The sequence below is a fragment of the Nyctibius grandis genome, chromosome 20 (assembly GCF_013368605.1).
Source record: "Nyctibius grandis isolate bNycGra1 chromosome 20, bNycGra1.pri, whole genome shotgun sequence".
Lineage (NCBI taxonomy): Eukaryota > Metazoa > Chordata > Aves > Nyctibiiformes > Nyctibiidae > Nyctibius > Nyctibius grandis.
The window spans coordinates 6,677,355-6,703,030 of NC_090677.1; the positions used below are offsets into that span (position 1 = coordinate 6,677,355).

The following is a 25,676-nucleotide window of genomic DNA, read 5'->3' on the forward strand; positions in this document are numbered from 1 at the left end:
GAGAACGAAGCCCAGGGATGCGGCCTGTCAGGGAAGCTGTGCTTTAATAAATTTTAAAAAAAAAGGTAATTTAACACTTCTGGTTAATCACGGTGTATCACTGGATATTAATATTAATTATATTCTCGCAGCTGGGAGCGTATGGCGAACTCCCACTGCTGCCAGCGCGGCGGCGGCTGCACGGCAGGGCCCGGGTGAGATGTGAACCCTGTAACCTCTCCTCGTTAGGTTAATGACTTATTGTCTTGTTCAGCATTCCTCTTGGTGGGAAAATACAGCTTGGCTGCAATGCCACCGGATCCGTCTCCGCTGTCTCCCACAACATTCTTGTGGACAAGCTAGCAGCCCACGGCCTGGCCAGGTGCACCCTTCGCTGGGTTCAGAACTGGCTGGATGGCCGGGCCCAGGGAGTGGTGGTGAACGGTGCCACATCCAGCTGGTGTCCGGCCACTAGTGGTGTCCCCCAGGGCTCAGTACTGGGCCCAGTCCTGTTTAACGTCTTTGTTGATGATCTGGATGAGGGTATCGAGTGCACCCTCAGTAAATTTACGGATGACACTAAGTTGGGTGGGAATGTTGATCTGCCTGAGGGTAGGAAGGCTCTGCAGAGGGATCTGGACAGGCTGGACTGATGGGCCGAGACCAACGGCATGAGGTTCAACAAGGCCAAGTGCCGGGTCCTGCATTTGGGGCACAACAACCCCCTGCAGTGCTACAGGCCGGGGGAAGAGTGGTTGGAAAGTGGCCGGGTGGAAAAGGACCTGGGGGTGTTGGTGGACAGCCGGCTAAACATGAGCCAGCAGTGTGCCCAGGTGGCCATGAAGGCCAACAGCATCCTGGCTTGTACCAGCAATAGTGTGGCCAGCCGGTCTAGGGAAGTGATCGTCCCCCTGTAGTCGGCACTGGTGAGGCTGCACCACGAATCCTGTGTGCAGTTTTAGGCCCCGCACTGCAAGAAAGACCTTGAGGTGCTGGAGCAAGTCCAGAGAAGGACAACGGAGCTGATGAAGGGTCTGGAGCACAAGTGTGGTGAGGAGCGGCTGAGGGACCTGGGGGTGTTTAGCCTGGAGAAAAGGAGGCTGAGGGGAGACCTGATCGCTCTCTACAACTGCCTGAAAGGAGGGTGTAGTGGAGTGGGAGTCGGCCTCTTCTCCCAGGCGACTAGTGATAGGACAAGAGGACACAGCCCCAAGCTTCGCCAGGGGAGGTTCAGGTTGGACATTAGGAAGCATTTCTTCTCAGCAAGGGTCATTAGCCATTGGAAGGGGCTGCCCAGGGAGGTGGTGGAGTCCCCATCTCTGGATGTGTTTAAGAAAAGCCTGGACATGGCACTTAGTGCCATGGTCTAGTTGACAGGGTGGTGTCAGGGCAATGGTTGGACTCGATGATCCCAGAGCGCTCTTCCAACCTGATTGATTCTGTGATTCTGTCCCTTGGTTTCCCTTGCAGCTACAGCTGCAGGCTTCGCTGTGGACAGTGACAGGGGCTGCTTTCCTTAGGGCACCCCAAAGCCAAAGCTTTGCACACCCTCATGCAGCTGAGCATTTTTGGGTGATATATGCGAAAAACAGAGCTAGAAACAACACAGAGGCTTGAGCATGGACAACCAGCTGTGGAGGAGAGCTCTGAAACCCTTCCAGGCTCAAACATGACCCATCATCTCCTTTGTTTCTCATCCAAGCTGTATTTCAGAGCTCTCCAACCTTTTTGCAGCCTTTCATCATCGCTATAGGATGGCTTCGTGCCCAGGTGAATGCTTTTCCAGGTCAGTTCCCACATATCGACTGAGGACAGGTTAGAGTAGATGGAAGTTTTTTTCTCCCCTCTTGATTTTTGCAGGACCAGAGAGGGACTCCTGGCTCCCCTCGGGTCCCTTGGTGGTTTCGATGGTACGATGGGCTCCGCTTTCCCAGAAAGCTCCTTCCTACTTGGAAGCAACTGCAGCAGCCATAAGCAAACCCAAAGTACCACCTTTGTAGGAAATGGCCCTAAAATTCTCTTTTTCATTAGCCCCCACCCCATACTCCTGTGGCTTAAAACACAAACACACTGTGATGCTCTTCATTGTAAATAACATGTTTTTTAAATTATTCAGGCTGGTTCTGGGCAGGGAAATGGGAGAGATTTGCTGTGAAAATGAAACACATTGGCCAAGATCTCTTTAAAAAGCGGGTGCCTTAAATATAGGCTCTAAAATTTCCAGTCTGATGTGTGAATAAACGGCTTGACTCTTGGATTGCTCCTGTGAAAGTGAGAGTACCTGGCCTGTTTCCTGGGTGCCTAGATAGGGGTTTACATGCTGATTAATATATATAAATGTATTTATTTTTAAAAAATTTTTTATATATTTATATTTATATTTATTTATATTTATATTTAAGATAATGGATGGGAATGGTACTAGGCTCTGTCGCAGGGTCTAGCAGTGCTTGTATTTATATTTGTCCCTGGGAAATTCTGCATTTTACCCAAATGCTGTGTTACCTCTCCAGCCAAGGACGGTGCTTGTTTCCTACACGCTTGCAGGGAAAATGTTCTCACCTTGATTTTTTAACCATTGCAAAGCAGGAAAATCAGCTGAGGGAGTTACTGCACATTGCTGGCTGTCGTTCCTAAAGGAAGGATATTCTTTTTTTTTCCTCTTTTTTTCCATCCTGCCTTTGTAAAAGTGGTCCGTTTTCTCCCCAGACATCAGGCACCCAGAAGAGCTCTCCCTTTTGAGGAAACCCAGAGATCCGTCGAAGAAAAAAAAGAAGAAGTTGGATGATCAATGTGAAGACGACGCCTTCGAGCTGGAGGGTCCGCTGATCACGCCGGGGTCTGGTGAGCTGCGGCTTGCTTTGTGAGGATGGGCTTGCAGGGAAAAGGGGGGTGCAGGAGGCAAACAGGTAATAAAATGGGGGGAAAAATGACATAGCGGTGTCGGTCTGACCTAATTCCTGAAGGTCTGTGCAAGAAATGATTCCACAAACTAGCCAAGGCTGCAGCACTCGGTCGCGGTCGCACAGATGCATGCCTGAAGCTGTCACGCATATAGGGGAGCAGAACAACGCCAGACCTTATAAAATAAAACAGAAACCAAGTGTGGCCACTTTAACAGTCAGATTGTGTTACTGAAAGGTTTTCTTACCCTATTAAGGAAGGAGTTAAATGGAAAATCGTTCCTAATGTCAAATTCCAGGTGTGTTTTAGGCAGTATCACCATTCTACTCCTTATTTATAGCCCAGCAAAACCAGTATTTTATTAATTGCATTAGTGTTCCCTTATGTTAAGGGTGTAACTATAGATTGTAATGTTAAAAAAAACCTTTTATTGCTGAGGGGGTGGTTTGCCAGGCTGGCTTACTGCACCAGAGCATCATTGGTAAGAGAATTGCTAAGGGAGTAACATCGCTAACGGAGCAGCATCGCTGACGGAGTAACGACTCTTGCCACAGGCAGCAGATGGATGCAGGGAGGTGTTTGGGGAGGTTCAGGTTGGACATTAGGAAGCATTTCTTCTCAACAAGGGTCATTAGCCATTGGAAGGGGCTGCCCAGGGAGGTGGTGGAGTCACCATCTCTGGAGGGGTTTAAGAAAAGCCTGGACATGGCACTTAGTGCCCTGGTCTAGTTGCCATGGTGGTGTCAGGGCAATGGTTGGACTCGATGATCCCAGAGGGCTCTTCCAACCTCATTGATTCTGTGATTCTGTTTGCAAGCGGAGGGGTTTGCTGCTGGAGGTCTGGTGTTTGAAAGCAAATGGCAGGAGCTTAAACCATAAAGTCGGTCAAGTGGGAGCACTTTAGCCCAAATGGACTCTCAGAGAAAGCCGCCACGCTGCCGGGCAGGCGAGACGTGTCTTGCTGCCAGAGCTCTTGGTTTTAAATCTGACGATGAGAGGGAAGCAGGGCAGCTTTAATTAAAAAAAAAATATCTTGGAATTCAGTAACCTTGTATTAATTGGTCTTAAATTAACCGAAGTACAAGTGAAGGCCACGCAGGGTGGTTAATGTCACTGGGGCCCCGCAAGCAGAAAGGTTTTGGCTGCTCCAGGTGACGATGCCCTGGAGCAGCCATGCCAAAGCCATGTGCACCACGGGCTCCGCAGCAAACCCTCAGCACAGGTCTGTAGCAAGGGAAGAATAATCCTTCTTTGGCTCGGGTCTCACTCTTTCTCCTCTCAGTTACTTAAAGATACTTCTGGGCTAGTCCTCTCCCACTCCTGGCTCGGGTAGGCTCCAGTCGGGCCTTCCCTGCATCGGGCAAGGCTCCAGTCAATTTTCATTTTCATTTGGCATTTGCATGTTGAAAGGCCGTAATTAGCCTTTCCAAAAAATCAGTGTTCACAGAGAGCATCTCCGTTAGATTAATAGGAAATACTTGGCCTGCTTTGGGGGAAATGTATGCAAAAGGTAGGCTTTTATTTTCATTATTTATTGGTCTTTCAGCGAGTCACTTTGAACTGTCTTGCTGGTTTTGCTTTCCTTGTGAATGAAATTTTGCTGCAAGTTTAATTACTGCAGCTACCTGCTGTGTTCAGGTGCCATTAGTTAAAAGCCATGTTTTTAATCTGAATAAATCGTTCTAGCTTTGTTCCAACATTAGTTTGTGTGCTGAATCCTTCTGTAGAACGAGGTAATATTTCAGGATCTGCTTATTTTGGTGCGTGTAGCTGTAACGGGCGTGTTTTGTCACAGAGCACCCCGTACTTGGCAACGAAACCATTTAAATCAGTGTAGGCAGAGCCGTCAATACACCCACAGTAAATGTTGCCCAACACTTTCCATTAGAAGACCTGTGTTCACTTGTTTATAAGTTAGCCAAACTTATAGTTATTTCAACTGGAACTTTCCATGACATTGCCTGCCTCAGGCAAATTTTTTAAGGGAAGCTTCTTCTGAGATGTTTCAGACGTTTGGGGAAGATGATGAGAACATCCGAGGGGAAGGTTTGCTCCTCTGGAGCAGACACTCGAATGGAGGAATGTGGGGGGATGTCTGTGTGAAACCTGCCTGATTTGGGGCAAGAAGTGGGATTTTGTTTTGTTGGTCCAGTTCATGCTCAGCCTTGTCTGCTTGAGCCACGTGAAGGTTGAGGCTGGCACACTGCGAGGGCAGATGGGAGGAGGCAAGAGCATCTTTTGGGATGTTGTTTATGGATGGTGATGGTGGTTTATTGCCGGATGGTATTGGACTGCTCTGCTCCAGCGTTATAACGGTCTGTGGGGAGAGCACGTTTCTGCTGCTTTTGTAATCATAGAGCCATAAAATATCTCAAGCTGGAAGGGACCGTCAGGATCATCGAGTCCAGCTCCCAAAGTACCTGGTATAACTACCTGGCAAGTCATCCCTGACCTTCTCCTTGCAAGTGTGAAGCTTGAAGGTGGATATCACCATCCCATGACCTTTTCTGCTGCTTTTTTGCTCATGCCTGGTTTGCTGGGTCTGTCTTGGTGGCAGGTACCCCTGGTGCTTACTGGTCCCCCAGATCATTAATGCAGACCAGGGTGCCGGCAAAACTAGCAGGAGCATTAAAAGCATCCTGGTGGTTTTCTTGTTTGATGTTGACTGACGGTTTTCACTTCGATTTTCCATCCTGTCAGACAGTTTAGAATCACATTTCTAAATTATTTCAAGTTTCCTAACCAAGATGTTGGCTGCCATGGGTATGATGCAGCTGATTCAAACCGTTCCTACTGCTCCTTGAGATACCCATCACAAAAAATGAGAGTTTGGAAAGGTTTTTCTGTTGTTTTGGTCTTAGACTTTTCCAGATGTCTAGCTCAGCTTTCTGTCACTTCTTGTGCACTCAAGAGGAGGGATTGTTTGGAGTGAGGAGCTGGAGGGTGGCCTGAGGGGGTGGTTCAGGGCAGCAGCAGGAGGTGGCACAGAAGACTTTGCTTGTGACATCTCAACCCTGTCACGCGCCGCCTTCAGCACCCTTGATAGTGCTCGTGGAGGTGGAGTTTGGGTGCATCAAATTGCACGTCTGAATAGTGATTTAGTTCGTTATTGGTCCTTCTAGGTACCAGTGTGCAGATTTATGCCCAGTAAATGATGCTGAGCTCGTTGCCCGAGGTACATACGCAGTGGAGTTACTGATGTTAGGATACGGTCGTTGAACCTCCCTTGTTTTGATAATCTAGATTTTATATTCTTCACTTAAAAATCAATGCTCCTGTGAGATGAATAGGGACTATTTAGCTCTACCCCGCCAGGTTCCCCCTTCTTCTGTTCATATGTGTAATTTTAAGGGGTGGGGAGTTTCTGCTTTGAGTCTGTACGAGCTGTAAAGCTTCAAAGGCTGAGGGTTAACATGTGCTTCGGGATCCGTTTTTGCACCAAATCGCACCACTTGCTCAGCATATTAATACCCAATTTGTTTGGCCACCTCAGCAAGCTTTTCCGTCCGTGAAATGCCGCGTTTCCGTGCCCAGCTGTTTCTTGTAACGTGAATAAAATAACCGTGGAGTCACTGCGGTTCCTTTGCCTGCCGAGCCCACCGGCGCTGCTGCAAAACGCTCCGTTTGGATGGTTAAACCTCACCTGTGCTGTTCTGCCCTCTTCCAAAAACGCCCGTTTTTGGCTTCTGTCCTTTCCTACTCTCCCAGTGACTTTCTCTCGCCTTCTCACTTCCCTCCTTTCTTTCCCTCTCCATAGGCACCGATATTCTTTACATCGGCCCCGTCAAAGGTGAGCTCCACCTCAGTAAGACTTTTGCCCTCTGCCTCTGGTCTCTTTGGCTGCGCCCTTAGTTTATTTTCCTGCTCCTCTAAAACTTTTGACTTCCAAAAATCTTTAAGCAACAGGTAATACCGGTAAGTCGGGGGCCGTTCATGTCCCAGGTGCCGCAGAAAAGCTGGGGGCAGGAGTTGCCCGGCGTGGGAGACCTGCGCCTTTTCCCATGGAGTTGGGCTGGAATGAGTTTTCCATCAGTTTTGCTCTCGGAGAAGAGCTGAGAGAGAGAAGGGGCAGCTTTTCATGGGAAAACAAGCGGCGCAGTGTTTTCCCATTGAGGGAAAAAAAATGGTAAAAAAAAAAAGGGAAGGTTTTTCATCTGCTGGCTTCGGGTTTGTGTCTGAGTTGGCTTGGTTGGGAGCAGGCAGGGCTTGGCCCTAAGCTAACTCCCGGCTTTTATTCCTCTTACCGGTAGGAAACATATATTCGAGCCCAGGACTGTATAGCAAAACGATGACGCCGACCTACGACGCTCACGACGGCAGTCCCCTGTCACCCACATCAGCCTGGTTCGGGGACAGCGCCTTGTCGGAGGGGAACCCGGGCATCCTGGCCGTCAGCCAGCCCGTCACCTCCCCGGAGTCCTTAGCAAAAATGTACAAGCCACAGGCGCTGCTCGATAAAGCCAAAATCAACCAAGGGTGAGTTAAGGATTTGTTTTTCTGCTCTTTTCTTCTCTTTATTTTTTACCCCCCTCCAATATGCAGTTTTAAATTACATCCTTGAAAGTGTCATCGTGGCTTCACCGGAGCTTTCTGTGTGTGCTATCCCGTGTTGACAATTTACAGATGGCTGGATTCGTCCCGATCTCTTATGGAGCAGGAGGTGAAAGAAAACGAGGCTTTGCTGCTCCGGTTCAAGTACTACAGCTTTTTTGACCTGAATCCAAAGGTACAGAACTATTTATTTTACTTGCATCTTCCACACAAATGCTTTCAGCAAAGGTTGCTTCTATCTCTAACATGCTTTTGTGTTGGTAAATCCTCCGCCGCTTTGAGAATCAATCGTGCAGGCATCATCCCTAGGTACTGCTAGGGATGCCCTGAGGGTTGCTTCAGTGGCAGAGGCTTTTCCATCTCAGACTGAAGCGTTGCATTGAAACGAAAGATGAAGCGGTTTGTCTCAAACTGGGCTCGTACCTTTTACAACCGGTCGGTGTTTTTGCGCTGTGCCGTAGTACGACGCGATCAGGATCAACCAGCTGTACGAGCAGTCCAAGTGGGCCATTCTGCTGGAGGAGATCGAGTGCACGGAGGAAGAAATGATGATGTTTGCGGCGCTGCAGGTAGGAGACAGCCTGAGACGCTGAGTTTTATCCTTAAACTTGATTTTATGAGCTTTGCAGACTTCTCTGTTGATGAATATTGATTAACACGATAAGTGAAGTCTGCTGTAACTGGTGTTTTAAGCCTCACCTTGTCTTTGGTGGGAGCTTGGACTTCTCACGCTGGTAGAAGTCGGATCCTTTCCCATCTCCTGATCCTCACTTGAGCTTATTGGGTAATTTAAGTATTTGCTGCTCATTACTTCTCATGAAAAGGAACTTGGCCTTCTTTTACCAAACATGTTTATGTCTATCTTAACTTTTAGTTCTGCCCTTCTTCAAACCCCCCAGTAAGTACACTGGGTTACTGAACTGTGCCTTTCTGGCAGCCTGCCCCCCCCAACAGCTGGTGATAATCTGTGGGTTTCCCGGAACTATTTATTTATCTGTTTTATGAAATACTCAGCGTGATTTGGCATAAATACTACACCTGCTATTGACTTCTGGAAGACGGATGGCAGGCCATTTACTACGTGTGGTCTGGCACTCCTCATTGCTCTCGGATGCAGAAACGTCCCCAGCAAGAGCAGGGCTGTCTGCTCCTAGGGCCCCTCCCAGGAAGAAGAGAGTGAAAACAGAGATATAAAGACTCGGTTTACCTCTCCAAGCAGTCCAGAGTGGGTTGGGCATGGTCCTTAGTGTGAGATTTTATGGACATTTTGGGTTGCTGAGGGTAAAAACAGCTGTAATGCATCCTCCCAAACTGGGAGGAGTGGCTGATACATCAGAGGGTCGTGCTGCCGTACAGAGGGTCCTCAATAGGCTGGAGAAGTGGGCCACCATGAACCTCATGAAGTTCAACAAGGAGAAGTGCAAAGTCCTGCCCCTGGGGAGCAACAACCCCAGGCACCAGTATGTGCTGGGGGCCACCCCGCTGGGAAGCAGCTAGGCAGAAAAGGACCTGGGGGTGGTGGTGGTCACCAGGTTGAACAGGAGCCAGCAGTGTGCCCTTGGGGCAAAGAAGGTGGATGGTGTCCTGGGGTGCATTGGGCAAAGCATTGCCAGCAGGTTGAGGGAGGTGATCCTTCCCCTCTGCTCAGCACTGGTGAGGCCACACCTGGAGTACTGAGTCCAGTTCTGGGCTCCTCCGTGCAAGAGAGACATGGACATACTGGAGAGAGTCCAGTGAAGGGACACGAGGATGGTGAAGGTCCTGGCACATCTCTCCTTTGAGGAAAGGCTGAGGGAGCTGGGACTGTTCAGCCTGGAGAGGAGGAGGCTCAGAGGGATCTTATCAATGTGCATAAATACCTGGTGGGAGGCTGCAAAGGGGATGGAGCCAGGCTCTCCTCAGTGGTGCCCAGTGACAGGACCAGAGGCCATGGGCACAGACTGAGCCACAGCCAGTTCCCTCTGAACATCAGGAAACACTTTTTTACTGTGAGGGTGACTGAGCACTGGCACAGGCTGCCCAGAGAGGTGGTGGAGTCTCCATCCTTGGAGATACTCAAAAGCCACATGGACATGGTCCTGGGCAATGGCTGTAGGTGGTCTTGCTGGAGCAGGGGTAGGACCAGATGATGTCCAGAGGTGCCTTCCTACCTCAGCCAGTCTGTGATGCTGTGAAAAGAGTAGCTCTGCCCTGTGGGGTCCAGAGTGGTCCTTCAGGGATTGTACTACTGACTCCTTGGACTGAAGGCAGCCAGGCTGGTCATTCCTGACTTGACTGCACTCAGGTCTCAGCGCTCTGCTCCCATGGAGGGTACAGGTCTGGTTGCTTCCAAGCATGGTGGCTGTGTTGTGATGAGCTTGTGGCATCCAGCATATCACAGGAACATCTGGGTGAAACGCCGTGCCTTGCCTTTCAGTACCACATCAATAAGCTGTCCATCATGTCCTCGGAAAACCACCTGAACAACAGCGACAAGGAGGTGGATGAGGTGGATGCTGCGCTCTCGGATCTGGAAATTACTTTGGAGGGTGGCAAAACGTCGACGATTCTGGTAAGGATTGCAGGCACGCGGTGGCAGGGTGGCTTGCGCGTCCCCTCCTCACCTCGCAGAGGCAGGAATCATCATCCCATGCTGGGAATTTTTCCAGGCATCCAACTTTTTTTATTTCCTTCTTCTCCCTTTTTTTCTATTTCTGCTCTAACAGCATGAGAAAGTTGCCCACAGCCCAGTGAAGCAACACAAAACATAGACCCCAATAATATTTTCTGAAAAATAGTATTTTTTTTTAAATACCAAGGTGTAGTTCTGGTGGGAGGGGACCCAGGGCGGTGTCCGACATGGGGCCAGCACCGAGCTGGAGCTCTGCTTTGCGCCCAAAGCATCTACTGAACCAAAGGCTTCATTTAAGCTGTAAGACCACCTTCTATTTTTGGGTGTTTGCAGTTAATTTAGCTGTGAGAGCTCAGCCCATCCCACGTGCCCAGCCCATTGCTGCAGAGGTCAAGTGCAATATTGCTTTTTTCCTGCTGGGACCAGAAGACCAAATGGTGTTGGAGAGGTCCTGGAGGAGCCAAGATCTTGCTGAACCCCTGCCCTGCACCAAGCCACCTTCCTGGTGAAATAATGGAGAACTAAATTAAAATTAATTTGCTTTCTATTCTCGCTTCTGACTTTCCAAAATACTGAATTCTTCACGCTGAGGTTTCTCTTCCACCGTTTCTAATTCATGGCAAAGTTTGACAGTACCTAAAACAGCTGCCACGATTTTCAGAAATCACTTACGCTTACGAAACACTATTTTTATTTGACTGGATTTTAGCCTGGAGTGAGCTATGACTGTATTTCAGAGGATTTCATGGGGTTTTTTTTCAGATATGCTGTTTTAACACTGCTTTTCCACCTTGCAAAATGTAAAGCCCAAAAACTAAACTGCAGGAAAAGGAGCAGGGCTGGTCAGACTTGGCACAGCACTTGGCACATTTATACCATCTCTGAGTTTCACTTTAAGTTCTTTCAAACCCTAAAACCCCTGAAATTTTCCAGTCTTACACTTCATATAATTTTTCTAAGTGTTTATGAAGGCTCTTTTGAAGTTAACATCCCTCCTTAACCTGCTTTACTAGCATTAGTAACAGCAGAGGTTTACAACGTTAACCAGTTGCTGCAGGGAGAGCAGCTCCCTGCTTCGATGCCACAGAAATAACGACAAGAGATTTTTTATAATTTCTTTGCAAAACCAGATCTGAAGCAGGGTACTAAGGAACAGTCCCTGCCAGATAGGAGTGAAGACGACAATGATTCATCAAAAAAACCCTCCGTCCCCTTCCCTAGGGCTTGTTAGCAGCAGCCATTTCCAGATGCATTCGAGTAATTGAATATGGATAATGGGCAATTACTGGATTGTTTGTTTAGATTCTGCATTTTTTTCCCCCGTGGTGTCTATAAACAGCATTGCTCGTTGCAGGCAGAAAGTAAACTTTCTTGCTACTGGAAACTTGGAGCTGTCTTGGCTTTTTCTGTCCCTTGAAAACCCTTTAGTTCAAGCTCATGGGAATTGAAGGGGCCACCTGGTGTATTTTGCTCATCCAAAATGTGAAGATAAACTCAATATTAAAAAAACTGGGGGAAAAAACCTTTCTAGACTGTCAGCAAGCTTTTACCCAGTCCTTTGTGGAAAGAGCAGCATCTTTCCCTTTTGTTTGGAGCAGAAGGAAGTAACTAAGGGAGGAGAAACCTCCCCGTGCGAACAGGAGCCGGTGTGACCGCCGGTGACCTCGCGGGTGGGAATTGGCTCCAGCGGCAGCAGGAATTCCTCAAAGAAAAACAAAACCTTGTCCTCTGGTTTCCAAACAGCACTTCTAGGCGATAGATTTTTCTCCGCTTGCTTCTCAGGGGGCTTTCTCAGGAGCATTTTCATGACCCCTGAGCCCCCAGTGTTGGCCGGTGAAGCTGCCACCAGCTTCCTCCCAGACCCACCACCCCGGCTCTGCTCGGGCAGGCGGGTGAACGGGACAATCTTTTCCTTTCAGGGTGACATCACTTCCATCCCAGAGCTCGCCGACTACATTAAAGTCTTCAAGTAAGTGCTGATGGGAAGAGACGCTTGTAAAACTGGTAATGTCTATGAATAATTAATGGTCCTGCCACCTAATATCCTTTTATTTATCTCCTGGCCTTAAGATCTGGCTGCACATCGCTACGTTATCCCGTGTGAAAAGCCACCGAGCAATCGCTGTGTAATACCACAGTGGTCTCTTGCTATTAAAACATTTTATTCCTTTATCCTGTAGCACAGTCACTAAGTATTTCACACTATTTGAAACACTCAATACTGAAGTTGCTCAGTTCTTAAATATAAAACCCAGGGTGTTTTCCCCCTTATCCGGGAGAGCTTGCTGCATCCCACAGCCGGGATATTTCTCTAACACAATTAATGCCCAGGAGATAATCAAACCATCCTAAAATTAGGAGTGAAACCTAGAAAACTTGCTCACATACTTCTCCTGGTTTGCAAGAGACTGGATGAGTGATGAACAGCCAGGATCCCGCTCTGTCTGCCCTCTCCTTGCCAAAAGGAGCAGGTTAAGCTGACTCTGCTCCTCTTCCAGCTCACTCAGGATTTAGTGGTTTTTTTTATTTTACTTTGACTTGGACGGGGATATGTGGAAACCGGGAACGGCAGCGTCTGGACTTTGAGTAACATTTTGGCAGCCACGACTGTCTTTTTTTGCAATTTATTGCCTGCTGCGGCGAGGGTTACGGTGAAAGTTCTGGAAATAATGATGAGATTTCACAGCATAGCTGTAGGATATAGAGGAAAAGCTGTAGGCAGTGAAATAGCTCTGGAACAAGCCTGTATTTTATTAATTGATTGGTTCTGGAGCCAGAACCTGCCGCTTCTGTTCCGAAAAACTCTTTCTCCCTCTCCGAAGGCGAATTAATAAGGTCTCTGCATCCGCCTGGGCTTGCGGTCTGTCTTAATCAGGGCACAGTTTCAGGGCTGCAGCCTGTGCCCTGCATCTGAGTGGGGTTTTTTTTCCTCTCCTTGAACAAACAAACAAACAAAAAACTTGCTTTTTCCTTTGATGTGCTTATTTGCCAATAAAATCAGGCACGACTCGAGGAGCTAATTGCTTGCAAATTGGAGTGCCAGTTGGTGGGGCAGGAGGTGGAGCAGCAAGAAGCTGCCGGTTCCTCACCTGAGGTTGGGATTTGAGGCTGTCCTGCTGCGGCGGGGAAGCACAGAATTGCCATTTGCTCCTAAAAATGAGGGCCAGGTGGTGTTTTACTGCCAGAAACCCAACATAAATGACTTGATGTTAGGAGCTGGCCCAGCTTTGGATGTGCCTCTTGTCACACTTCATTGGGGAGGAGCTGCAATATATGTCCGTAGTAGCCTTGTATGTAAGTCCTTTATATATGTCCCTATATGTGCCTGGTGTTGCTGTAGATACGTGGGACGTTTCCCTTGCCCCTGCCAGCAGCGTTACTGCCCATGCCAGCCAAAATGCCCTGCCTTCAATTTAAAGGAGTCCCCCAAAAAGCTCAGGACAGTAAAAACATAATGAAACATCTTTAGAGAAGGGTGGAAAGTGAAGGATGGAAAAACCTGCACATGTAGGATGGCTTGGCTGGAGGTTGGTGACCTGTTCTGGAGTGGGAGGTGACTCTCAAAGGAGATGCCTTGACTGACAAAGGTGCTTGACTGACAAGTCTTTCAGAAGTACCCCTTCCTTTCAGAGCTTGAGCAAAGGGGTTCCAGTTTAATGTGGCAGGTGAAGAGGAATATTTTGCAGCAGTTCATGGACAAATCCATTTTTATCATAGAGTTCTCCAGCTCCCCCCACCTTGCCCCAAATTAGTGGGACCTCCATGGGATTGAAGAGTCCAAATTGCAATTGAAGCTCAATTTCTTGACCCAACATTGTAGTGAAGGGATGGTGAGCAGTGGCTGAGCTCCCAGGCTTAGACTCTCCCAGGGCTGGGCATGTCCCAGGCTGCTGACACCAGGTTTTCAAGGGTGAAATGACTTTCCCAGTGCAGCAGCTTGGTGTAGGAGCTTAAACCAAATGTAATGTCCCTCAACCTATCTGGCAGGCCCAAGAAGCTGACGTTGAAAGGCTACAAGCCGTACTGGTGCACCTTCAAAGATACCTCTATCTCCTGCTATAAAAGCAAAGAGGAATCCAACGGGACTCCTGCACACCAGATGAACCTGAGAGGTAAGAGAAGCATAAGCGCCGTTGTGTTTTATTCCAGTGATAGGCTGCTCCTCTTCCAGCTTGTTTTTCCTTCTTCTTCGCGTAGAATCATAGAATCATAGAACCGTTTTGGTTGGAAAGGACCTTTAAGATCATCCAGTCCAACCGTTAACCCAGCACTGCCAAGCCCACCACTAACCCATGTCCCTCAGCACCACATCTACATGGCTTTTAAATCCCTCCAGGGATGGTGACTCCACCACTGCCCTGGGCAGCCTGTTCCAATGCTTGACAACCCTTTTGGTGAAGAAATTGCCCCTGATCTCCAACCTAAACCTCCCCTGGCACAACTTGAGGCCGTTCCTCTCATCCCATCGCTTGTTACTTGGGAGAAGAGACCAACACCCACCTCGCTACACCTTCCTTCCAGGCAGTTGTAGAGAGCGAGAAGGTCTCCCCTCAGCCTCCTGTTCTCCAGACCAAACACCCCCAGGTCCCTCAGCCGCTCCTCATCACACTTGTGCTCTAGAATGCCATCCTAGGGTTGGGTAAATGTGTTTAAAGGGCTGAGGGTGACTGGCTTTGATAGCATGGCTTATCCTTAGACTTCTAGAAAGTGGGTACGTGTGACCCCAAGGGGAAGTGCTGCCAGCTCCCCAATACCCTGGGGAAACAACTTCCCACTCTTCTTTTCATTTCGGCTATCTAAAAGAATTGAACTAACTCCCACGGTGGAGAATAAGTTTGAGCACACGCTGTGCTGGAGAGAACAGACCGTTCTCTTCCTCCACTGCCTTTACATTTTTTTCCTCCTCTCCCTGGTGCTGTCTGGGAGCAGCCTCGCTCGAGCGCTCCCCGCACTTGAGTTTTTGAATTCCTACGGCTGCTGGCGTTCTTTATGTCAAGTTAAACATTCCTGCTCTGGCAGCCACCGAACTGCAGAGAGCTCATGTTTTTTTTCCCCGTGGAGGCAGGAGCAGACGCGATGCCAAGCGGCCCCGGGCTGCAGTCAGAGCCAAGCCCAGCCCGCAGGACCTTTTTGGGAGCTTTTGACCTATCTGCTGTGATGGCACTTGTAAAAAATCTCGGAGGCGGCGTTGAAGCAGCGCCCGGGCTCACTCGGCTGGTTCAGTTCATCACCCCCTGGTGTTTATACAACCGCTTGTAGTTCTCTCCAGCGGGATGTTACACCACGGACTGTAGCAGCAGCGATGTGCTGCGCCGAAACAACATATAGGGCTTTCAGGGTGAGAGTGAGCACCCAGCCAGCCACCTCTTCCCACCCTTCCATGAAAATTTCAGGGTCATGGAGTATTTGCCAGCCATCAGGTCCATTCACGAGGCCAGGCAGGGTCTATGAGATGAATCCTGCAGTGGCTGCATTGCTTTCAGATCAGGACTTGCTTTTTTCCCCCCTTTTTTTCCTGTCACTTGGAAAAAGAGACACCTGACACAGTTTTATTCCCTGCTACGTAGTGTTCGTCCCATCGCGGTTGTGGTGTAAGACCTTTGCAGCGCTGAGATGCTGTTGGACACCCTTTAGCTGGAATGCTTTGCTTTTTCTTTTCTTTTTTTTTGTGTTTTTTTCTCCCTTTTTAAAGCATATTTCTTCACACCCCCGTTAAACACTGGCTCCCTCATTGCAGGATGTGAAGTTACCCCTGACGTGAACATCTCTGGTCAGAAGTTTAACATCAAACTTCTGATTCCAGTGGCGGAGGGGATGAATGAAATCTGGCTTCGCTGCGATAATGTAAGTTTATTGCTTGCACCCTTTGCCCACCATCAGCTCGCACCCAGATGTGCCGTGTAGCTGGTGTTAATTAAAAAAAATCAGAGGATGCACTCACATGTGTCTGATCTCGGTGTTCTGAGCTCATGTGTGAATTTGGAGTAGAACATCAGCCCCTGCTCTTCCTTGGCTTTGTCCCATGGTTGTAGTCTACATGTTGGCTGGGTTTCTGCCCGTCTCTGTGTGTGCTTGAGTCTCCCGGGGCTGGAAGGGAAATAAAGGCTCCCTGGAGTTTAATTTGGGGGGCAAGAGGTGGCACCCCCACCGCTCTGACACGCGTGGGTCTGCGTTTGGGGGCAGGAGACGCAGTACGCCAACTGGATGGCCGCCTGCCGCCTGGCCTCCAAGGGCAAGACGATGGCCGACAGCTCCTACGGCATGGAAGTGCAGAACATCCTCTCCTTCCTGAAAATGCAACATTTGAACCCGGACCCGCAGCTGATCCCGGAACAAATCAACACCGACATTAACCCCGAGTGCCTGGTTTCTCCTCGCTACCTGAAAAAGTACAAGAACAAGCAGGTACGTGCTCGTCGGTGTCGGTGTCGGTGTGGACCGGGCTGACCCTGCACTGGTTTTGGCGGTAGCCGGTGTTTAACACTGCGTGTTTCGGGTGTTGTCACTTAATCGGATGCACGAGGTTACTAAAACAAAACACCAAATGTGTGGTTTCGATCCAGCACCTGGGGATGGCACCCACCACCTTAATGACGCCTCATACTACGCGACTGTGCATGTACACAGCCTCGGCAGCGGGGAACAGTTTATTTTAAAAACATTAAAAATTTATTTACGTTTATTTTAAATACATTTGGGGAATGCTGTTTGCCCCTGCTGATACTGAGCAATGAGATGAAATCAGTCCCCGGTGCTGGGATTAAAACCCCCTTCCCTCGCACCGAGGCCGTGCAGGAATCCTCAGGATCAGCGGAGTTGCAGTTGCTTGCAGTGCTTTACCCAGACTTGGCTGTGATGTGGTTTGCATATTTCTCTCTTTGCTTTTCCACTGCTTCCCAAACGCCAGCCCTTGAAATATTGCTTCACTTTGAGTTGCTGTGACTTGTGCTTGAACTCCACGCTCCATTCGAGCCGGGCACGACAGGGCTGAACTGTTCCACGCTGGAAATAATAAATGCACGATTTTCTGAAAGACATTTATATGTCAGGACAGTGGCATAAATAAGGCATTGCTCTGCAGCCTTTTGGCGACTCAATCATTCAGCCTGAGCACTTCGGGCTGGCTGTGGCTATATATGATTTCTGAAAACCCAGAAGGCGGCTGCAAGTCAGAGAAGCAGGAAAAATATAACTTTTATTGGCACAGCACGATGATTTCCTGGCAGTGGAGTTATATTTTATATAGCCCTTATTATTCTCCTGAATAAGGCTTTATATCCACTTGGATGGAGGAGAGGCTGCATAAATATACCATTTTAACATATATAATACCTCCTAGGCTTGAACTCAGTAAAATGGAGGCACCTGGAAAAATATTAGCTCGCAGAACTCGCTTATTGTGCAGGTATCCTCGTTATAAAAATAACGTCCATCAAACCACGGGGACCAGCACGAGCCCTCGCCTCGATGCAGATGCCGGGTTCCCTGTAGCCATCGGCTAAACAGCAGATTTAGGCTTTTCCTTTATGGGCAGAGGAGGATGTTTGCTGGGAGGGAGGGAGGGAGGCTGTGGGAATGCGAGGAATTCGGCTGCGAGGGTCCCTCCGCGCCCCGGCACAGGGTGAGGAGGAGGAGGAGGTCACGCAGCCCACAAATGCTGCTGAAATGGGAATTGGCAGTGGGCCTTGCTGGGGGATGTATAGAGGCGTGCGGTCCCACAGCAGCCCCAGACCCGCTGGGCTCGTGGTTGTCTCCGTTTAGGTTTCAGTAACACATCACAAAATCACAGAATCACAGAATCAATGAGGTTGGAAGAGCCCTCTGGGATCATCGAGTCCAACCATTGCCCTGACACCACCATGGCAACTAGACCATGGCACTAAGTGCCATGGCCAGGCTTTTCTTAAACCCCTCCAGAGATGGGGACTCCACCACCTCCCTGGGCAGCCCCTTCCAATGGCTAATGACCCTTGCTGAGAAGAAATGCTTCCTAATGTCCAACCTGAACCTCCCCTGGCGAAGCTTGAGGCTGTGTCCTCTTGTCCTATCACTAGTTGCCTGGGAGAAGAGGCTGACCCCCACTCCACTACAACCTTCCTTCAGGTAGTTGTAGACTGCACTAAGGTCACCTCTGAGCCTCTTCTTCTCCAGGCTAAACACCCCCAGCTCCCTCAGCCATTCCTCGTAGGTCAGACCCTCCAGACCCTTCACCAGCTTGGTCGCCCTCCTCTGGACTCGCTCCAACACCTCAACATCTTTCTCGAAGTGCAGGATTTCTCTGCATATCTCAAACAAAAGCAGCTGTTGAGCCCACAGTGAGCCGTGGAGCTTCCTCTGAGCTTCCTCTGTGAGTAACGGGGCTTGAGTTTGCGCAGAGGCGTGGAGAGGAGCGTGCGGACACAAATTCTCCTCTGAGATGGCAGCTTCACCCTCCCCTTCATCCACCAGCAGGACCAAAACCATATCTACACGATTCCAGCCAGCTGGCACCGCACCGGTGCTCAGGCAGGGCCGGCACGAGGGGCAAATCTCTACTCACTTGTCCCCTCTCCGTCCTCACATTCACTTTGGCTGCTTTTCTGCCTAAGAAATTGTGCATGTGTTTTTTTTTTTTTTCGGCTTGAACTTTGGTTTGCAGTTAATTTACACTTTTTCTTTGCTTTGTTGCCATATTTCTGATTGCTTTTTTTTCTTTCTGCCTCCTTTTCTTTTTGTTTTTCGCCTTGCCATCTACAGCCAGGCTATGTAAGAGACTTGGTAAGTGACGGCAACAATAAAATTAAGATAAATTTAAGATATAGCTTAAAAGTAGTCTAGAACCCCCCTTTGGTTTGGAGAGTGGCAATGAAAAAACTAACAAAACTCACACCCCCCCCAGACAAACGTGGGCCCTGTTTGGTTTTTGTAATGGTCCCCAGTGATTTATGCTGTGAAACTAGAAACCCTACACCAGAAATTTGCCCCGCTGTCTGCTCACATCCTGCGTCTTAAACTAACCGAGCCTGAGCGGCTCTTTGCCTCCAGACAGCTCAGATCTATATTTGCTTTTATATGTCTGGAGAGACGAAGCAAAAGCAGCTCCACGTTTATCAGCCGCGGTCGCAGGCTTTGAGCAGCCGTAGCTGAAATAAGATCTCGGGGTAGAAATTATCGATTATCGGCGTCGTTCGTTAACGGCGCTGGCTCCCGAATGCCTCCCGAGTCGTTACCCGGTCGCGTGACAGTCGCTAACGAGCCCCCTCGCCTAAAGCTGGTGCGTCTCGCCGCCCACAGATCACGGCACGCATCCTGGAAGCCCACCAGAACGTCGCTCAGATGAGTCTCATCGAGGCGAAGATGCGGTTTATCCAAGCCTGGCAGTCGCTGCCGGAGTTCGGCATCACGCATTTCATCGCAAGGTCGGTGGGTCCGCGGGGCAGAAGAGGGGGAATAGAATCACAGAATCAATGAGGTTGGAAGAGCCCTCTGGGATCATCGAGTCCAACCATTGCCCTGACACCACCATGGCAACTAGACCAGGGCACTAAGTGCCATGTCCAGTCTTTTCTTAAACCCCTCCAGAGATGGGGACTCCACCACCTCCCTGGGCAGCCCCTTCCAATGGCTAATGACCCTTGCTGAGAAGAAATGCTTCCTAATGTCCAACCTGAACCTCCCCTGGCGCAGCTTGAGGCTGTGTCCTCTTGTCCTATCGCTAGTTGCCTGGGAGAAGAGGCCGACTCCCACTGTGCTACAACCTCCCTTCAGGTAGTTGTAGACTGCAATAAGGTCACCTCGGAGCCTCCTCTTCTCCAGGCTAAACACCCCCAGCTCCCTCAGCCGTTCCTCGTAGGTCAGACCCTCCAGACCCTTACGTTAAATATGCAGCACATCCTTCGCTGTGGAAGTTGCACTGGAACTGAAATTAAAAGCTTTAATTGCATTAAATTAAAAAATTAATAATTAATTGTGTCGACTTATAAAACTGATTTTATAGGTTAACTCAGCTGCTGAATTTAACACGCATATATAATGCATTTAACCTGCATTTATTAATCCCTCGCCGTATCGCAGGTTCCAGGGGGGCAAGAAGGAGGAGCTGATTGGCATCGCCTACAACCGGCTGATACGGATGGACGCGAGCACGGGCGACGCCGTCAAAACCTGGCGGTTCAGCAACATGAAGCAGTGGAACGTGAACTGGGAGATTAAAATGGTGAGCCCATGTTTTACAGAATCACAGAATCAATCAGGTTGGAAGAGCCCTCTGGGATCATCGAGTCCAACCATTGCCCTGACACCACCATGTCAACTAGACCACAGCACTAAGTGCCATGTCCAGTCTTTTCTTAAACCCCTCCAGAGATGGGGACTCCACCACCTCCCTGGGCAGCCCCTTCCAATGGCTAATGACCCTTGCTGAGAAGAAATGCTTCCTAATGTCCAACCTGAACCTCCCCTGGCCAAGCTTGAGGCTGTGCCCTCTTGTCCTATCTCTAGTTGCCTGGGAGAAGAGGCCGACTCCCACTGCGCTACAACCTCCCTTCAGGTAGTTGTAGACTGCAATAAGGTCGCCTCTGAGCCTCCTCTTCTCCAGGCTAAACACCCCCAGCTCCCTCAGCCGTTCCTCATAGGTCAGACCCTCCAGACCCTTCACCAGCTTGGTCACCCTCCTCTGGACTCGCTCCAACACCTCAACATCTTTCCTGAAGTGTGGGGGAACACCTCGGCTGCTTCCCCAGCTCGCGTTACATGAGACAGACACTGCTCTCGGGTGTTTTTTTAAAATGACTTTGTAAGTCAGCTTTTAAAAAGTCAAGTTTTCACATCACTAAAGCGTGTCCCATCTGGCTGCATTAATGTGATATAGCTTTTCCTCCTCCCTTCTCCCCCCTCCTTGGAGATGGAGCAGAGCTTGTCCTAACGTGAGGGCTGTTCTCCTGCGGTTTGCGGCTCGTTAAGAGTTGCTGGAGAAATTATTCCGCTTCCCTTCTGCCTCAGAGTCTTTGTTTCGACCCAGTTGCAAGCCCCGATATCCCAATTATTCGGCTGGGATACTCTGCTGGGAGCCCCCGTCCCTCCTGCAGAGCTGTCAGTGATGGGGGCACAAAGAAATAAAGGGCATCAATAAATGGCCAGTCTATTTAGTCACTCCAAAACGAGCTCCCCCAGCCCCCATAAAGCATTTCTACGGCCAAACTTTGACTTACAAAACCAGAATAAACTCGTGGGGAAAACTGGAAAGAAATTCCAGCCCTTGCCAGGTCTGTGTTTCACTTGAAGCAAAGAGGATGTCGCCACATGCTCATCACTGAGAGGTGCAAACACGCTGGGTAATTGTCTCTGAGTCATGGGAGAATAAAAAGCATAATGATCATTAAAATAAAGGAATAAAATAAAAAAGCAAATTAAAAATAATATTTTAGCAGCTGAGGGAGCTGGGGGGGTTTAGTCTGGAGAAGAGGAAGCTGAGGGGAGACCTGATCACTCTCTACAACTGCCTGAAAGGAGGGTGTAGCGGGGTGGGGTCGGTCTCTTCTCCCAAGTAACAAGTGATGGGATGAGAGGAAAAAGCCTCAAGTTGCACCAGAGGAGGTTTAGGTTGGAGATCAGGAACAATTTCTTCACCAAAAGGGTTGTCAAGCGTTGGAACAGGCTGCCCAGGGCAGTGGTGGAGTCCCCATCCCTGGAGGGGTTTAAAAGCCGTGTAGATGTGGTGCTGAGGGACATGGGTTAGTGGTGGGCTTGGCAGGGCTGGGTTAACGGTTGGACTCAATGGTCTTAAAGGTCCTTTCCAGCCAAAACCATTCTGTGATTCTAAGAGGTATTTCTGTATCTGAACATCTGAACAATAATCATTGCAGCATAGAATTGTAGAATATCTCAAGTTGGAAGGGACCCATAAGGATCGTCGAGCTCAAATCACCATTTACATCATTTTTTTTTGCTTAGGCAACAGAAAAAAGGCATCTGGTTTATCAGAAAAGCAAATTAAGGCAGAAAGGAAACGTGTTCGTCAGTGTAGCTCCTCGGGGCAGACGCCGGTGAGGCTCACCCCTGTGCTTTTGCCCTCCAGGTGACGGTGGAGTTCGCAGACGACGTCCGAGTGTCGTTCATTTGCACGGAGGTGGATTGCAAAGTGGTGCACGAGTTCATCGGCGGCTACATCTTCTTGTCGACGCGAGCGAAAGACCAGAACGAGAGTTTAGATGAAGAGATGTTCTACAAACTGACCAGTGGTTGGGTGTGAGTCCCACCTACTGTGCACCGAGAGGAAACCCCATGGCCATATTAATATTTAACGTTAAGAAGCTGTTCTTTGAAATATGCTGCTTAATAAAGTAAGCTTGAAATGTATCTTTTTTTTTTTTTTAATCATGAAAATTTTTGCATTACCAGACCAGTTAATCTGTGTGCACTAATGAGCACTTCTGTTAATTAGCTATAACAAGACTGTGTCTGGGCCAGGTGATCCTGCCGCCGGCCTTTAGACACAGGATCTGGTGGGCAGAGCAGGATTAAGATCTGACTGACTTAAAACAGCCAATTTTTTAAGAGAACTCTAAGCCATCTTCTCGTAAAGCCATCCCGGGCTGAACCTATATGAAGTCTATTTATCATGTTTAATGCATGAGTGTTTTATTTCTTTTTTTTTGTGGTTTATTTTTTTTTTATTCTGTACATTTGACCTGTTTTGAAGTCGTCCTACCCATAAGTAGACTTGCCATCTCTCCTTTCACACTACAAGCACCTGGGACTGCTACAGGTGCCTGACAGGACTTTGAAGATAGTTACGTGCGGCCTCGAAGATGATCTTCTGTTAGTCTGTTATAGCTTGGTTTTATTTCTTAACGTGCCTTTTGATAATCATTTATATTGTCTTTTTTGTTTGTTTGTTTAATTTTATTTTATTTTTACACCAATATTGTATTATGCCACTTGTAGTATTCACCAGCATAGTCACTGTTCTGCCTATGATATGCAAACTTTTTCATTACAATATGAAGTAAAGGTCTATGAAGTATAGGTTTTTGTGTAACTAATGTAAAAAACACAAATTTTATAAAATTGTACAGTTTTTTTAACTAGTCTCACAAGCCAGCTACAATATTGCATAGATCTGGTGTATCAGCATTAACTATAATATGCCTGTAAGGAGAGTAATTAAGAAACAAAACAAAAAAAAAAATTTCAGTCCAGTAAATTTTTAAGTTAAATAATAGGATTTCAGAGCTGCGCCCCAACACCCTCGATAACTGATGGTCGTTAAGCCAGCGCAGCGGTAACGCTAATGAGGAGCCATCTCCTGCCCCACCTAACGCCGAGGAATAACCAGTGTTGCGTTCCCGTAGTCTGTGGTTTCAAGACTATGTACAAATGCATTTTATTTTAAATAAAAGTCAAATCTTTTATTTAATATTCAGCCGCCGCTCCTGGATTTTGTGGTTTAACTGGGCTACGGCGGGGCCGTAAGCAACTCCCATAGGATACAGCCACCCCCGCGCTCTCTCCCACTGCCTTACCCCGACCTGGCCAAAACAAAATCCCACCAAAACCCAAAGCAAAATGCAGGGACAGGGCAGGAGGGTCCGAGGTGGCAGCACTGGTCCCTGTCCCTGGCCAGGCAGGCTGTGGGGGAGCAGCCCCAGGGGCGTGGGGAAGGATGCTGCCCGGGACACGTGCGGTGGGTACCCTGATGGAGCTGCTGGTGGAGCACCAGGGTGTGAAACAGCCTCAGCACACAGCTCAGTTACGTTGGTGAGAAGGAAAATCGATGTATTTGCAAACCAGGCTTAAAATGCTGTATTTCAGCCTTTCAGTTGGCACTGAAATGAAATTGGGTTTGTCACCGGTGAGGTGCCTGGACCTGCTGCCCGGGCAGAGGCACCGGTGAGGGATTCACCCACCTGCTCAGCACCATCCTGCTGCCTGCCGGGAGAGCTCCGTGCCCAAAAACGCCCCGAGAGAGCAGCCAGAGGTGCGTCTGGTCCGGCTTTGGGTTATCCCATCCTGACATGGCACAGCCGCAGCGGGGCTGGAGGGAGGTGAGAAGGGACGGGAAAGGAGTGCCAGCGGCAGGCGAGGACAACTGCTCACCTGCACCTCTGGGTCACAGAATCACACAGAATCAATCAGGTTGGAAGAGCCCTCTGGGATCATCGAGTCCAACCATTGCCCTGACACCACCATGGCAACTAGACCAGGGCACTAAGTGCCATGTCCAGGCTTTTCTTAAACCCCTGCAGAGATGGTGACTCCACCACCTCCCTGGGCAGCCCCTTCCAATGGCTAATGACCCTTGCTGAGAAGAAATGCTTCCTAATGTCCAGCCTGAACCTCCCCTGGCCAAGCTTGAGGCTGTGTCCTCTTGTCCTATCGCTAGTTGCCTGGGAGAAGAGGCCGACTCCCACTGCGCTACAACCTCCCTTCAGGTAGTTGTAGACTGCACTAAGGTCACCTCTGAGCCTCCTCTTCTCCAGGCTAAACACCCCCAGCTCCCTCAGCCATTCCTCGTAGGTCAGACCCTCCAGACCCTTCACCAGCTTGGTCGCCCTCCTCTGGACTCGCTCCAACACCTCAACAGGTCCTGCAGCATCTTCCTGGGCACGAGCCGAATTTGCCCCTTGCAGGTGGGTACCCAGAGGACATGATGCCATTCCCCATCGCTGCTGCAGAAGTGCAGCAATCCTCCTCTGTTTTTTACACCACGTGCCCTTGCACAGGTCGCAGCTCTTGCTCCATAAAAGCAAAGGGAAGGGGTAGCCCCACAGCACTGGGTGTTTCCTCGCACTCCTTGGTCCCACCACAAGCGGGACGGTGGCCAGGGCAGAGGTGCGCTCAGGGCGTCACGGGGATGTTCCTAACCCTGCCCCTCGCCCCCAGGGTTGTTCTTTTGGGTGCTGGCAGCTCCCAGCTGCTCGGCAAGCCCAGGTGGCCCCTGGAGGCACAGGAACCTGGCACGGGATTGGGGCTGGATGCGGGAGCGGGTGAGGCACGGCAATAACACCGTGCCTGGCCTGGCACAGCCCCGAAGCTGGGCGGGTGATGGGGATGGCTCGCTGAAAAATATTTACCTCCTCTTTCACAGCCTGAGGTTATGCAGGATGGGGAGGAGAGGAGAGGTGGCGGGGGAGAAGATGCGTGTCCCCCTGGTCTGTCCATCCCCAGCCACCTCCGCAGGGCTCCTCTACGCTGGATCGGGGCCCGATTTTGCCGGCGATAAGGCAGGAAACGCTGAGCAGAAAAGCAGAGGTCGGGGAAGGGGCATGGGAAGGCAGAGGCTGCTCTCGACCACAGCCATTCCCCACGCGGCCCCCCAAGGACGGGAGCCGGGAGAAGCCGAGGGGGAAGCGGGGAGCAGTGCGGGCGCTCGCAGGAGGCTGGGAAGCAGCGAGGGGGTCACGGGGGGATGCGAGGTGATCGAAGGAGGCTGCTGGGGTTTCTAGGGTGTCTTTCCTTTCTGCTTGGATGAAAAGAAGCAAATGAAAATGAGCTGATGGAGCGGAGGGGGTAGGGGATTAAAAGAATCTGTGGTTTATCTAAAGTCTGGAGAAACAGCAGATAAAATACGGCAGGGATGGGAACTGCTGCACACAGACACGGCGGTGAGGAGGGAGCAGGAGGAGCATGTAGTGGGATGGCTTGGGGAGGG

The 25,676-nt window shown here is 49.5% G+C and overlaps 1 protein-coding gene across 4 annotated transcripts in view; it reads left to right on the top strand.

The window, feature by feature from the left end:
• FERMT2 (FERM domain containing kindlin 2) overlaps nt 1-23,447 on the top strand; it is a 56,838-nt gene extending 33,391 nt beyond the window's left edge. Inside the window, exons 3-16 of one of the 4 annotated variants that reach the window (XM_068416585.1) lie at nt 2,689-2,823; nt 6,641-6,673; nt 7,134-7,359; nt 7,507-7,609; nt 7,896-8,003; nt 9,851-9,985; nt 11,965-12,014; nt 14,033-14,157; nt 15,783-15,889; nt 16,229-16,450; nt 18,782-18,802; nt 19,319-19,443; nt 20,099-20,240; nt 22,101-23,447. In XM_068416585.1, the coding sequence (XP_068272686.1) occupies nt 2,689-2,823; nt 6,641-6,673; nt 7,134-7,359; nt 7,507-7,609; nt 7,896-8,003; nt 9,851-9,985; nt 11,965-12,014; nt 14,033-14,157; nt 15,783-15,889; nt 16,229-16,450; nt 18,782-18,802; nt 19,319-19,443; nt 20,099-20,240; nt 22,101-22,274 (1,706 nt within the window). In that variant the 3' untranslated portion in view covers nt 22,275-23,447. The remainder of the gene's footprint in view (nt 1-2,688; nt 2,824-6,640; nt 6,674-7,133; nt 7,360-7,506; nt 7,610-7,895; nt 8,004-9,850; nt 9,986-11,964; nt 12,015-14,032; nt 14,158-15,782; nt 15,890-16,228; nt 16,451-18,781; nt 18,803-19,318; nt 19,444-20,098; nt 20,241-22,100) is intronic. The other 3 variants (XM_068416586.1, XM_068416587.1, XM_068416588.1) reach the window with 3 other exon arrangements.
• The last annotated feature ends 2,229 nt before the right edge of the window (nt 23,448-25,676 follow it).